Source organism: Petromyzon marinus, assembly GCF_048934315.1.
Source record: "Petromyzon marinus isolate PM22_M1 ecotype Great Lakes invasive population chromosome 84 unlocalized genomic scaffold, UKy_Petmar_22M1.pri1.0 chr84_unloc.3, whole genome shotgun sequence".
NCBI classification, from domain to species: Eukaryota; Metazoa; Chordata; class Hyperoartia; order Petromyzontiformes; family Petromyzontidae; genus Petromyzon; species Petromyzon marinus.
Window position 1 is genome coordinate 749780 of NW_027422640.1, and position 14951 is coordinate 764730.

The window sequence follows — 14951 nt, forward strand, 5'->3', positions numbered from 1 at the left end:
CGCCCCTGGCCACGCCTTCCTTCTAGGACCGTCTCCGAGGGTCTGGAGAATGACATCATCTCCCCAGCCCCCTTCCCGGGATCTGGGGTCCCGACCGTTGGTCACGATGCTCCCCCAGGGATTGCCTTGGCCAACGGCCCGTCATCATTAATCCAGCAGGTTCAGCCTCCCCTCTGCTCCCTACTGACACAAGCTAGTACTGCCGGCTATGATTAGTGGCGATCATGTTCAACCATGCCACTACAATTACATAGCCATTGAGGAATGCCTCAGTGATCTTTGCCGCCAACTGTTTGGGAAGCGGCCAGGCCACAGGCCATCATGAGAAATACTCGACTCCCACCAGAAAATATTTATTCCCACGAGCGGCTTCTACCGCGTGTACTGCACACACCCCTTCAACAAATTAGCAGCATCCTCAGCCATGCCAGGCCAGAAGAAATCCGACTTACGTGTGGCCAATGCTAGTTTATGCACACCCAAGTGCAACAGACGCTCGTGCACCGCCCAAATGACCTTACCCCGCAGGGCGGTGGGCACAACAATGTTGGAACATCGCATCTCTCCGTCCCAATGCATGAGCAATCCACCTCTGAGAATGAAAGAGGCGACACCCCATCGATCCTCGCCCCCATCAGTCTCTCTGACTCCGCATCGCAATTTAAGCAGGGAAGCGTCCTCAACCTGGAGGCGCCCCCATTCTTCGTGGTCCAATCCAATGACAGCATCACGCGCCACTGGATCCCCAGCTCCCTCAGATGTTACAACCTCGGCCGATGCCGTAAGGGTAGGGGGCGAGTGTTCGTTGCGCGGCTTACAGCGACCGGAGCCCGAAAAACTTGCGCAACTCTCGTTCGTGGGTAATCGCGAGAGGGCGTCCGCGTTCGTGTGATGGGAGCCTTTGCGATAGGTAACCTGAAAAGAGTAGTCACGGAGGACCTCCAACCAGCGTGAAAGTTCGCCAGATGGCTGGTCAACCTGCAGCGCGTACTGCAGCGCCGCGTGGTCCGAGCGCACCTCAAAGTCTCTCCCATACAAATATGGAAGATACTGTTGCAAGAAAAACACGATAGCTAACAGTTATCAGCGTGTGACACAGTACCGCTGTTCAGCCGGAGACAGCACTCTGCTTCCTTATGCGATAACACTCTCGATGCCATTGACAACTAGAGACAGAACAGCTCCAATGCCAGTGTTACTAGCATCTGTATCAAGGACAAACGGCAAGGAAAAGTCGGGGTAGTGGAGGGGAGGGGCGTTCACCAAGCCATCTTGGAGTGCAACAAATGCGGCCTCCTCATGGGTGGTGCCGATGTCACAAGTCGAGGAGACTGAAGTGCTGTGACAAAAGGGCCATTGCCTGAATCGTCTCTTACTATAAACATTTCATTTCAAAGCGGTGTTATCGAAGAAGTTTTTTTGGAAGATAAATAACATCGCGATGGGGGGAGGGGGAGATAGCGGGATTGAGGGGGAGCGATTAGGGGGGTTATAGAGGTGGGTGTTGAGTAAAATAGTATCAGTGTCTTGTGCTTGAGCCTAGGGGCTATGCCAAGGGGCTAGGACATTGAGAACACGGATTCGAATGAACGTCTCATCTTGCCACATGCTTTTTTTACTATCTCAATCAGTAACAAAATCAATCTACAAAGCAACGCTGCTTCTAAAATGGGTATAGTACTCTGAAGCATGTAAAAATGGTAATGTACTGTCAATCGTACTTTAACAGGAGCATTGTCTCTTTAAAGGTCACGGTTTTTGTTGTTGACATGAACTCTATTGGCTTCCACCTCCCTGTTCACAGAGATCGTCAATAGAGGCTGAAGTCTGTTACTCGCGCACAGTCAGTCGAGGGAGTGATAGCCCTCACTGTGCCCTTCAGCCCGTGGCGTTGCCTATGGGACTCATTGTCCCGTAACATCCAGAGTTCACAATGTCGATTAAAGCGACACCTTTGTTTAATAACGATCCATGAAATTAGTGGGACTTTATATAGTGTGACAGTCTTGTCTTTGGTAATACTGTACTCATGTTTGTTTCTGTTGCCTGGTTTTTAATTGGTAAAGCTGTGATCGTGTTTGATCCCTCCACTGGTATCCGATTAATTTCTGCATCAAGCACAATATCCCCTTTACTGTCTTCAAGTTCCACCATGGACACGCTCCTGCTTGCCTCTCCCATCATCTTATTCCCCTCCCAATGTTCTCCTATATCGTCCCTACCATCTCGCTTTACTCCCCTTCACTCATTCTCCACCCAGCAACCAAGGCTTCCTGTTGGAACTTCTAATCAACCTTTACTCATTCGGAGGTCACTCATTCCCTTTTCTTTTGATGCAATTATTTGGGCCTGTCACTTACCATCCACAGATTTCTCCTGTGATCATCACTTTATGTTCTCTCTTTAGAAATGTAGGCTGAATGTACACCTCCTTGTTCCCAATGATGATTGTATCTCACTGATGTGCACATCACCTTGACAGAGGCTCTTTTTAAAGGCACTCTAATTGATTATTTCTCATTTCACAGCCTCCACTACACTACTCAGCAGATTATACCCCACTTTGTTCGTCAAGACTTGCTTGAGGCAAATATAAGTATGGTCCAACAACTTCTATGACTAACACGGCACGAGTAAGACTGCCTGCAGTCCAACCAAAAAGGCTGCATCATTGAAAGCTGGTTTCAAGCCTGCCCTCCACGTGTGTTAAAAGATCTTACTCACCCATGTGATGATAGTTGAGTCTCTGGGTGTCAGCATTTCTGCTCTGATATTGCAAGTGTTGGATACTAGTGATTTCTTTCATTTTTCTTAGGGTACCTCTCACTTTATACTCAAATGGCTCAATGCAGAAGGTGTAGGGTCTTTGGTTGCTGTGGCTTGCATGAGCTCTTCAAAGGGATATGACGAAGAGCGATTCTGCATTTGGGAGCATAATTACTTCTAGCATGCTAGTTTCCGCCTTCAACTGCTGAGGAGCTTGCCACTGGCATTTGTAATTGCGCAGGAAATATTAAAGTAGGCTCCCCTGAGCTGACTGAAGTTTGCAAAGTCATCCTTTATTTGACTGAGAGTTATTATTCAACTGCTGCAGCTTTTCCATCAGGCCCCCTCTGTTCATGCCAGATCTGAGTTTTGCATTGCCTTCTTAGGCCCTTGTAGCAGTTTTTACGTTCGTTTTTCAATTAAACACCACGTTTAATCACTAATCCATTCATTTCCAATATTGCAACAGGTTGTTGGGCTGGTCTTGGCGGCGTTGTTTACATAATCTTGAAATTGTCCCAAACTGTTGGTTCCTCATTAGACAGGAGCGTGCATTACCACTGCCCACCTCCACATTACAACCATCCCCACCATAAGAATTATATCCAGTATGAGCTGGAGAAGCTTTTGTTGAACTTCGAGAGTACTACTAAGAAATGGGGTTTACGTTCATCCCCACATAAAACAAAGCACCTGCCTGGGTATTCTGTCATCGTATTCTCCCATCCCTCCACTCCCCATGAGCAGTGGGGCAGTTTTGGACAGAGCAGAACAATTTTCCATACCTGGAAAGGGTGCATGTGACTAGCTCCAGTTTGGCAGCAGAGGTCATGCTCCGAATCGGTTGAACATAATTATCTCAGCTGCGTAACACACTGTGAATGCTACATTGCCTGTCGCTCCATGTAAAGCTCTGGGTCTTCTCAGCCAGATATCCCCTCCCTTCTCTACATTTGAGAAATTTGGATCCCTTTTAAAGGGACATCCACACTGGTTTTGCATATTCAAGTTGTCTACGATCCACCGTGGACTTAACAAACTAGATTATGTGAGCAGCTTAGATCCTTGAATGATCTGGACAAATGCCCATCAGTGAGATACTAAGGCAGGTGAGGCAGCATTGGCTGGGTCATGTAGCCCAAATGCCCAGTCACTGTGTACCCAAACATCTTCTGTTTGTCCAGATATAAGGGGCTTATCGCTATAGGCAAGAGTTTGACTGCAGTGTAACAGAAGGATGGTGGAGCTGTTTGGGCTTGCCAACAGCTCGACCAGTGGTTTCAAGATCAGCGTCTCTGGAGGAGTTTTGTGAAGGATGTCCGCCTCCAGCAATAACGGAGGGCGGAGGAGTGATGCTCACAACAACGAGCGGAGTGCAGAATGAGTAAAATGCAGCAAGGTGGAACAGTAGGGAGCACAGGTAGTAGATCTGCCAGTCATCCCTGTCACTCAACCCATGACACCTTTATCTATCCTGTAACCTACTGCCCATGAGCCTTCGACAGTCCACATGACCTCAATGTGCACTTAGCCTGGCACAAACACTTTTTTGACGTCACCAATTTTGAGTGGCGAATGGCTTTTATTGTTATTGTGTTTATGTATCCACCCCTTCATGTGTCGTACTGGCCTTCTTAGGTGCTCGCTAGCAGAACTAATCCCAATAATGTAAAAAACGATATGGGAGATTTTTCTCATTTGTATCTTGTATGTTTGTGTACATCGCCTATGTGTGTTTGTGGCGAGCCATGCTGCACAACAAACTCAGCCACAGTTATCAATAGCACGTGATATCTACACTGGTTTTGGGTCCTCTAGGTTGTGTCTGCATTAAATGAGTGCCTGGTACAATGGGTAATCAGTATAACCTATGAGACAAACGTGGCCAGGTGTGGTGCTGGCCATTTCTACCCCACTTTGCGTGCAGGTCTTCAAAGGGGCTCACTAACAGCACTTGACCCACCAGTCTGTGGAGCTACATGGGGGATGTTTGTGTTGAAGCTCGTTCTGTCGGCGTAGAAGACGCTCGACAGTTTATCCTCTGTAGGGAGCACGCGTCTGCTGTGTGTAGCGTGGAGCTGCACGATAGTGAAACCAATAGAGTTGTTGCGCCTTGGGCGTAAACATCAATGTATGTCCATTTGCCAGGTGTTATTTTTTTCATTTCCTGTGGAGATGTGTGCTGTATGAGAGAAAAAGCGACTAAGCCCACGCCCTCACCCCCTTCTCCCTATTGCATTATCTCCTCGTACTATTTGATTACTCATAAAATCATACGTATATAGTGACACCCCAGGGATAAATTAATATTGCTTGTTATAGCACCTTCTTGTAGAAAGAACGCTGGTTAAGTCAGACCGGCCTGTATATGTACAGTATAGATATTTAGTTTGCAGCAATGCAATACACACAGCTCAATACACAAAGAGTTAAATGTATAAATATCTCATACTAAAGAATGGATTACTTGGGTTTACAAACATGATGTACAAAACTCGTTATAGTCTCATGCTCTGCATGCTGTTGTAAATGCACGTGGTGCATACTCACTGACCAGATGCTTCGTTATTATTGATACTAATAAAAAATGTTAAATTAAGAATTTTCTTCATCAATTTCTCACGTTAAACAAATATAGGGAGGCGTTCATCCAGCGGTAGAGAGACAATGGCTGCTGATGATGATGTAACGTGCCGCTAATTTTGAAGAATTCCTAAGAGACAGTGCAAGTGGAGATTCAAAGGCATAGGAAGGTGGTTGCACAGACACCTGGACCACTGCTGTCCTGTATAAGTGATTTATTTAACATAATGAACATTACAGTAACATTGACGTTGCCTCATGTGTGTACTTTAAGTTTTGGCTTCCCCACACAAACACACTACCTCCACAAAAGGTCATGTTTACTCATTTCTGTGAAGCGTATTCAAGTTTAATTTATTAGGTATAGCCCTGTGAGCCATGCGGCTCTTAAGTCGGGTGCAAACGCAACAAACAAAATATGAATCTACATTGCAGAAAACTATTGAACCACAACCAGACCAAAATAAAGCTACAAAAACAATGTAACAGCAGTAATCATAGGAACTGTGATTTTAAAATTAACAAACGATAAACATAACATGTACGACAAAACCTGCAGCCATAGCTGGCAGCACGACACTCCCAGTGTATGATGTGTGAGTGAGTCAGCAGCAGCGTGAGTGAGTGTATGATGTGCGAGTCAACGTATGATGTGCGAGTCAGCGTATGATGATCGAGTCAGTATTAGGTTGAGTGAGTACATGATGTGTGAGCCAGCGCATGATGAGTGAGTCAGTGTATGATGTGTGAGCGAGTCAGCGGCAGAGTGAGTGTATGATGTGCGAGTGAGCCAGCACACGATGAGTGAACCTGTGTATGATGAGTGAATGGGTCAGTGGTTGTTCGAGTGTATGATGTGTGAGTGAGTAAGCGCATGATGAGCGAGTCAGTGCATGATGTGTGAGCGAGTCAGTGCATGATGTGTGAGTGAGTCACTGCATGATGTGTGAGTGAGTCAGTGCATGGTGTGAATGAGTCAGTGTATGATGTATGAGAAAGTCAGTGTCGGCTCCCTCTGCCCGCGCTGTCGCCCCCCCCTCCCCCCGGCTCCGTCGCCCCCCCCCCCGGCTCCCCCGCCCCGTCGGCCTCCTGGCTCCATCGGCTCCCTCCGTCGGCTCCCCCGGCCCCCTCACAAATGGCCCCGCCAGCCGCTGCTGGGAGCGCGGTATGTGACGTCATACCACTGCTAGACAACCTCAGAGCACCCTCTACCCATACATTGAGAGCATGGGAGTGCCCACTACATAGGGACTACCCAAGATCAAACCTGGCTCCCACCCTCTAATCGTCACTCAACTAGAGGTGACGCTATCCCGATCATTGCACATTACAACGCAATTTGCCGTCTGCGTGGCATCACGATGGTCGAGGCAGTGAGCACGTGGTGTCACGCAGCTGCTTAATCTGCTAAACCTGTGTGGTGTTTTGAATTAGGTTTACATTTTACTTTTCTTTATCGTAGTGTTGTGTTCATGTGAATGTTCAAATGCTTGCACTGAAGAGTGTTTTGAGATGCCTAAAGTGTTTCGATGCAATTGTATGTATTTCTATATATTCCAATGACAATTTTTAAGCTTTCATTACAATTTAAATAACTCAATGTATTCACAATCAAATACCTAAAGTCACAATTGTACCTAACCGAGACCTCTCAGATTTTAGTAGCAACATTTTATTTTTATAATTATTATTCTTTCCCGTACCTGTCTAAAATTACACGACTATGCTTACAGGTGACACATGGTTTGTTTTCATTTTCTTCAGGTGACTCGATGCATTTGTCGTGATGGCATCAAAAGTTTCTGCATGTGAGAGCATTAAAACCAACAAAGTGAATCTGCAGAAATACCTCCAGGCGAAGTCTTCAGAAGTGCTTGACTATTCCTATCAAACAGGGATAGTCCTGGACAGTGTATATGCGTCCCTCAAAAGCGAGAATAACCCCATGGCACGAACACGGGACCTGGTTGACCTGGTGCTCAACAATGGAGAAGAAGTGTGCATGAGATTCCTTAAAGATGTGCTGGTGCCACTGAGATCCGAGATCCCTCTCTTGGGTCAGTGGATATCACAGCATGAGCAGCAGCTCAACGTGATGGGTGTCGATCTGAGCACAACTGCGGGTAAAGCCATCCCTGGAGCAGCTTCTCGTGAGTGATGCTAAACTTCACGTAACCACTCGCATGTCTCTGGCAAGTTTAAGCGAAGGAATTGCTTTGAACTGATATGAACTGTCATTTGATATTCGCAAACTGCACCACTCTTGCATAACAACATCCCTCTCAGGAGGAGGACATTCATATTCCATTCCATAGCAGGGTATGTACAAGGGATCAGAGATTTGGAGGAAAGGATGGATGGATAATGGAAATGTGTGTCAGTATCAAAACATTGCATCCACACTGTACCCCAACATTCCTGAATTTCTGTACTATCCTACACCTCCCTTTCCTTGCAAATGACTTAAACATGGTGATTTTCTCTCACCTCTTCAGACACAGGCATTTTATTTGAGCTGGAAGAATATAATGAGCTATGAAGCTCTCTTTCAAGTGTCAAGCCCAATATGTTTGGCCATGGCAGCAAACCCATCAGCTGCCTTGGTCTCCATGACTTGGTACAATCTGGATTCCACCAAGGCCATTTCGTTGAAACTGTTTCCCTATTGAGAGTGAATGACCACCTCTCTTAAATTATGGAAGCTGCTTCTAGTTCTTGACTTTTGGGCTGCTTTGGATACCACACACCACTCCATCCTATTGAATCGGCATGGCTACGCAGGCATCTCTCACACTTCCCCATTGCTTCTGCTTCCCCTCTAAAAGTGAGCCCTATTTTTGCAAGCAAGGACTGCCTTCTGTTCAGAAGTCCCAATTATATGGTGTTCCACGTGGCTCAGTCCTTGGCTATCTGCTCTTCTCAGTATAATGTCTCCTCCTTTGTGGACATTTTTTACTCCTAATTTTTTTACATTGACTAGCTATGACTGCTATTCTCTTTGGTTCTATTCAGTAAAGTCACGTAGGTAAAAAATAAAACAACAAAAATCACGACGTTTCGGCCACAACACAAGTGGCCTTCATCAGGTGAAGGGACCAGGCTGTCTCGAGGACAGCGCTGGAGTGAAACACAGCCACGCTCAGACCGCGACCTTTAAGCTGTGTGCGAGGAAACAAGGTGCCTTGACAAAGGAATTAGCATAAAAATTAGCATTTGATTGGCCGACTTAGCATGATGAACGGCGTAGAGGTGGTGTACATGCGGGTGCACATGCCGGTTGGCGCGGAGGGGGAGTTTACCTATTGATGGTGTGAAAAGGGAATTTTTAAGAGCTCATTGCATTTCGGACCAACACCACCTGACCCGTGAATTAAAACATGTACACCTGGCCCTCAAAAGGAATGGATACTCTGACCGTACCATCCGCCAAGCTGTTTCTCCCTCCATACAGAAACAACCACTTGATACTCCGGTGAAAACCATCACACTACCATATATAGCAGGCGTTACTAAAAAGATTTCCAAAATTCTAAACAAACACAAGATCCAGGTCCGGTTCAATACAGTACACAAAATTCGTGATCTGATCCCATCCGTGAAGGATGGCATTCCTGACTTACAGTACCCCGGGGTTTACAAATTGAGTTTTACCTGCGGTGCTTGCTATATCGGGGAGACAAAGCGACATGTCTCTGACCGAATTCGCGAGCACAAATCAGATTTGAAACACGGCAGAACGAATTATTCTGCCGTAGCTGATCACTGTTACAACGCTGTGGGTGATCACGATATAATTTTCTCCGATACCAAGGTTCTTTGCAAACCCACGGGTTTTTATCAGAAATTTGTTTACAAGGCAATTCAGATCTACAAACACAGACACAATTTCAACCGAGAAGATGGTTTCAAATTAAGCAACCATTGGAAAGATGTTGTAAATCGAACCAAACATTAAACTAATTTTCAATGGTACAGTATATTTTTCAAGTAGTGGTACCCCAAACTTTCGCAGCTCTTAAAAATTCCTTTTTCACACCATCAATAGGTAAACTCCCCCTCCCCCCCCACGCCAACCGGAATGTGCACCCGCATGTAAACCACCTCTACACCGTTCATCATGCTAAGTCGGCCAATCAAATGCTAATTTTTATGCTAATTCCTTTGTCAAGGCACCTTGTTCCCTTGCACACAGCTTAAAGGTCGCGGTCTGAGCGTGGCTGTGTTTCACTCCAGCGCTGTCCTCGAGACAGCCTGGTCCCTTCACCTGATGAAGGCCGCTTGTGTTGTGGCCGAAACGTCGTGATTTTTGTTGTTTTATTTTTTACTAACGTGACTTTACCGAATAGAACCAGAATATGGATCCTTGCAGTCACGAAAGCTTTAAATCTAGAAATGACTGCTATTTCTAATGACACCCCGCCTTTTAATGCCATTGACTCATGAAACGGAACCTACTCTCTCCTCTTAACTCTTGAAAAATGTTGATACTCCTACTGATACTCCTGCTGTTATGGAGTGACTCATGCAGCAAGCTATGGCTGCAAAGTTTGGTAGTACATGTTATGTGTATCTTTTATTGTAAAATTTAAATTAGTTCCTATGATCACTGTTACATTGCTTTTATAGCTTTATTTTAGTGATTTCTAAAACGTTTTGGTTTAGCCATATTTATTTGTTGTAGTACAGAGTTAGACTGATAACTTTAATCTAAATTGTCTTATGGTTGTAATTGTTTGGCTTGCATCCCACTGGGATGTTTGCACACAGCATTGATATACGGTGCTTTTTCCGGAAGACTTTGCTGTTTTTTCCTGGATTTTTCTGTTTGCGCGTAGTCACTTTAAGATGTTTCTTGTTCCTGGTTTTGTTTGTTGCAGTTGCACCCGATTCAAGAGCCGAATGGCTCACAGGGCTATACAAAATAAATGAAACTGAAACTGGATTGGTTATACTTCACTCCAGATTCAACGTCAAATTTGTAGACCTCGTCATTTGTAAAAAAGTCCACGGGAGATAATGACTCCGAATATATGATTCCCGAGAAATTAAAATAAGATCAGATACAGAGGGATCAGGCTACTCATGGTCACCATTGCCCAAGTGGTGAGAGACTGGGTTCAATGTTTCCTTGGAAAGCTGATGGAAGTTGTTGAGCAAATTTGTCATTGGAAATCGACACTCTCCACAATGTAGTGGCTGCCACAGTGTTTGCTGATGATGCAGTAGCCAGATAAGTTGAAGTTCAAGTGAACCTACGATGTATCACGTGGGATGCTACGAGTGTGTTGTGATTCATGTGTCTGTTCTTGTGGAAGTGACAGCACTTCATCTTCTCTGCTGCTAGGACCGTGGCTGGTGTACTGCACTCCACCAGTGTAGCCCCCGTGCTACGTGATGTAGGCCAGCTTGAGATGGGAGAGGAAACACAGCCCCAATACCAGTGAAATATAAAAAAAAAAATCAACATCCTAGACAAAAAAAAATCGATAATTGTAGGATAAGGCAAGCAGTGCATTTTACACACAGATTGATAGAATTAGGTTGTGATGATGCTGATGTACACGGTAATGCTAAATGTGGTACTATCTTTTTCACAGGCAAAACAAACAAGACACATGGTGGTAGCATTTTTGTTATGATAAAACATATTTTTTTACAAAAGGTACAGTGTTTATAAAAATTGCATTTGGAGAATACACATCGTGAAAACTTCCACACAATAATTCATGATGTACATGATGTTGCTGCATTATCCATGGTGAATGAATTCGCTACGCTTTTTTTACATAGTTTATTTTAAACATATTTGTCTGCTATAGGAATATGTTTTTTATTGTAAGTGAAACTGATCTGCTCGTTAAATTATTTGTGTCATTTAGATAAGCCTGGTGATGATTTCAGAGAATTATTGCTGAAGCTGACATCATTAACACGAAACTACGACGCACGACCTGGAGAACCTGCAGTGTTTTTGCTGGAGAGGATGGTGAAGCCAATTCTGGTTCCCTACTACCGCCATCAAGAAACCAAGGAGCACGAGTTACTAGCGAGAGGCAAGCAGCACGAGGAGCTGATGAAGAGAGCACAGAGAGAAGGGATTACTTACAAGAAGCTCTTTGATCACATTGGAAAAAAAACACACCCCCGACTGGTTATTGTAGTGGGGACTCCAGGCAGCGGTAAAACCATGTTGAGCAAATTCATTATGCACAGCTTGCTGTCAGGTGAGAAAGTATTTGCACGACGCTTTGAGCACATCGTGCTCATAAGGTTCAGGGAGATAAATGATATTGGAGAGGTGTCACTGGCAGAGCTGTTTTCTAAGCTGCACTCATGTTTGGGAAACAAAGCGGATGAGGTTTTCGCAAACCAAGAGAGAACCCATTTTGTTATGGACGGGTTGGACGAGTTTGGAAAGCGCCTTGACTATGCCAATGCGTGCACCGATCCACGTAAGACGGCAACAGTAGAAGCCATCATTGCTGCCCTAGTGAATGGAAATCTCTTGCCCAAGGCCTCGGTCTTGATAACGACCAGACCCATTGCCATGGAACAACTGAGTCAAGTGAATGTTGATCGAGCTGTTGAAATCACTGGGTTTTCCAACAAAGATAAAATAGCATTTTTTTACAAATTTTACCAAGATAGAAGTCTAGCAGAAAGGGCACTCAAGCTCCTGCAGGAAAATGAAACAGTGAATACATTGTCCCAGAACCCTTCATTCTGCCATATAGCAGCCATTACACTGAAGGAACATTTACAAAAGTCTGAACATTCTGAGATTATCCTCAAATCAATGACCGACCTCTTCACACAATACGTGTTTGGGCTCATAGTACACCATGGACGTGGCAGCTGCTGTGCCAAGGAAATTGTATCGTCTCTTGGCAATATGGCTCTGAAGGGGGTTCAGCAAAACATCCAGATGTTCAGCCAAAAAGATCTAGAAGAGTTTGTTGTTAGTTCTTCTGAACTAGGAAGTACATTAATCAACAAAGTGTTCACATGTGAGGGCATTAAACAAGGGAGTTGTTATTCATTTTCACACTTGACAATGCAGGAATTCTTTGCAGCGATAGCTCTGCATCTGTCACATTCAACATGGCCAGTGAATGACGTCATCAAGGCTATTAAGGACAGCAAAGATGGGAGGTTTGATGTGTTTCAGAGGTTTTTTTGTGGACTGGCATCAAGCACTCCATGGAAGTTCTTTGAGGGTATCTTGGATCCTCCATCTGCAGATTATCAAAAGGAAATAATCGAGTGGCTCAATCGCAGCATGAAGAATCGGATGGTTGACAAACACAGGCTCAACAGTCTCCTGCACTGCGTGCACGAGCTGCACGACCGCAAGTCCCTGAGTGATGTCACTCGGTCCATGACTGAGATAGACCTGTCATTCACAAGGCTGTCCCTGCCAGACTGCGCTGCCATCTCCTGGATCCTGCTGCAGCGAGAAGAACCTGTGGAGACACTCAACCTGTTCGGCTGTGGCATCGGCACCGAGGAAATGAAGAGGCTTCAGCGTGGACTGCACAGATGTAAACATCTAGTGTAAGACTGGCACACCTTGCATTCACTACTTCACAAATTGTGTGTGCATAATTGTGCGTGATATCAACTCAGTTTCAATTGAGCACCAGGTGCAGTGTGTAAAACATCGCTACTCGGGAGACAAAAGCAGCCGGGCGTGATACTGGCCACCCACTCCATCATATGCCATGCCGGCTTTCATAGGTGCTCCCTAACGGCACTTTCCCCAGCAGTCTGTTAAGGCTATACGGCAGATCTTTGTCTATAAGAATCCTCACTTATTAACTGTGCATACAGTACAATGTAACTCCATTCTCACGTAAACACTCGGTCTTGCGTAGCCCAAGCATGAACACAAATTTTGACAAATTCTTCCCCTTGCCACTGCCATCATTGTCCTCACTCACTTCACTCCTCTCCCCGCACGCCACGCTCACCCCTCCCTTGATACCTCCCATTAACCCCCAATCTGCTCCTGCCTTCACTTTTTCCATAACCCATCCCCCACCCTTGCCCATACCTTCACTCTCCAGCCGCATACCCACTCCCACTCATCCACTGAGGGATGAGGTTCGGTGAGTGAGTGCGTGCCTGCTTGAGTTGGTGGGTGACTTGGTGGGTGGATCGATGAGTGAATATGTGGAGTTAAGTGAGGATGTGAGTGGCGTGTAAGTGGGTTGGTGAATGAGTGAATTAGTGTGTGAGTGGGTTGGTGAATGAGTGAATTAGTGTGAGTGGGTAAGTAAATGTACAGTGAGTAGGTGGGTCCACAGTGAATGCTGCACTCACTGTACGTTAAAGTACAAAAGGAAAAAAAAGTTATGCATATTCATGGATGCTGTAAAGTTTTCCATCATCTTCAGCAACATTTAATTAGCGATAATGATAGCCCTCACACTATATGCAGGGAGTGAGGTGACCTTAGGCCATACTGAGAAAATGTAGCCCTGATTGCGACTGCGGTGGAGAGTGAGGGTAACGGTTTGATCCACGTGTCCGATTCAAGCCCCTGGTTCACAGTGGATCATGGTCAGTGATTGTGCTCACCACTACAGAGACAGCTAATTGGTAATGGGTGTTAATCTTAGTTGTAAAGCATTAAAGAGACAATGATCCCCCAAGTAGCCCATATAAACTGGTGGGGAAAGTGAAGCCAGTGACAGGGAACAAGCACACACTATTACACTGCACTTTAGAGCACAAAGACAATCTCCCCGTGGAGCCTGCATACACTTTTGAGGCAAGTGCTGATCGCACTTCCCTGACCAGCACCGTCCTTGGCTGTCTTTCTCTCCCCATTGCTGATGTTGACACACCACCAGGTACTCATTTAAGGCAGAGTCACCCTACGGGAGTTCCAGGACCAGAATTTTTTTCATCACTCACCACTGATGCTGTTTACGGATATTGAACCCAGGTCACTTCGTTTGTAATGTAATGTGCCAACGACTTTCCCACCATTCCCCTAAACGCATATAAATACACAATCAAAGACACTCGTATATACACACAGACATGTACACACACAAACGTACACATAGTGTACATATAAACTCACACACTCCTACACATGTACAAGTACAGCCTTTGGTCAGTCTACTGCTGGATAAGGCACTCCCACACCATGCAGGTCTTGGGGGTTATTTGACCAGACATCACCAATCTTGTCAGTGTGGGTTGGTGTAGAGCATAGAGATGAATGTTGTTCCATTGCCATAACGCAGCTCCGCAGGCTACAACAACTGTTGTTATACATGTTAGTCTTGGGTAGAAGCACCATCCAGCCTCGAGCCTATTTAGATTTTCAGATTTATTAGACCTTACATGTGTAGTGTTCGATTTCACTCGGACAACTTTTGTCTTTCTTTGAACACCGTTTTATTTACAACTCTCAGCATGTCCTCAATATTTTACAGTATCCATGTCGCCACGGCTCGCTCGTTGTGCTTCACTCGACTCGCTCGCCACCTTGGTCTCTCCACTCCCCCACGATTACTTCGCTTACTCAGCCGCTAACTTCTTCATCTCTGCTCTCCTATATCACCGTCACTATGCTCTCTCCACTGCTA

The 14951-nt window shown here is 45.4% G+C and overlaps 1 protein-coding gene across 4 annotated transcripts in view; it reads left to right on the forward strand.

Annotated features, from left to right (window-relative positions):
- LOC142908432 (NACHT, LRR and PYD domains-containing protein 3-like) overlaps positions 1–14951 on the forward strand; it is a 33012-nt gene that overhangs the window by 5388 nt on the left and 12673 nt on the right. For 2 of the 4 annotated variants that reach the window (XM_076059132.1, XM_076059133.1), the window contains exons 3-4: positions 7114–7499; positions 11229–12903. The exons of 1 other annotated variant lie outside the window; for it this stretch is intronic. In XM_076059132.1, the coding sequence (XP_075915247.1) occupies positions 7136–7499; positions 11229–12903 (2039 nt within the window). In that variant the 5' untranslated portion in view covers positions 7114–7135. Of the gene's footprint in view, positions 1–7113; positions 7500–10946; positions 11012–11228; positions 12904–14951 lie in introns of all 4 variants that reach the window. One more of the 4 variants, XM_076059134.1, reaches the window with a different exon arrangement.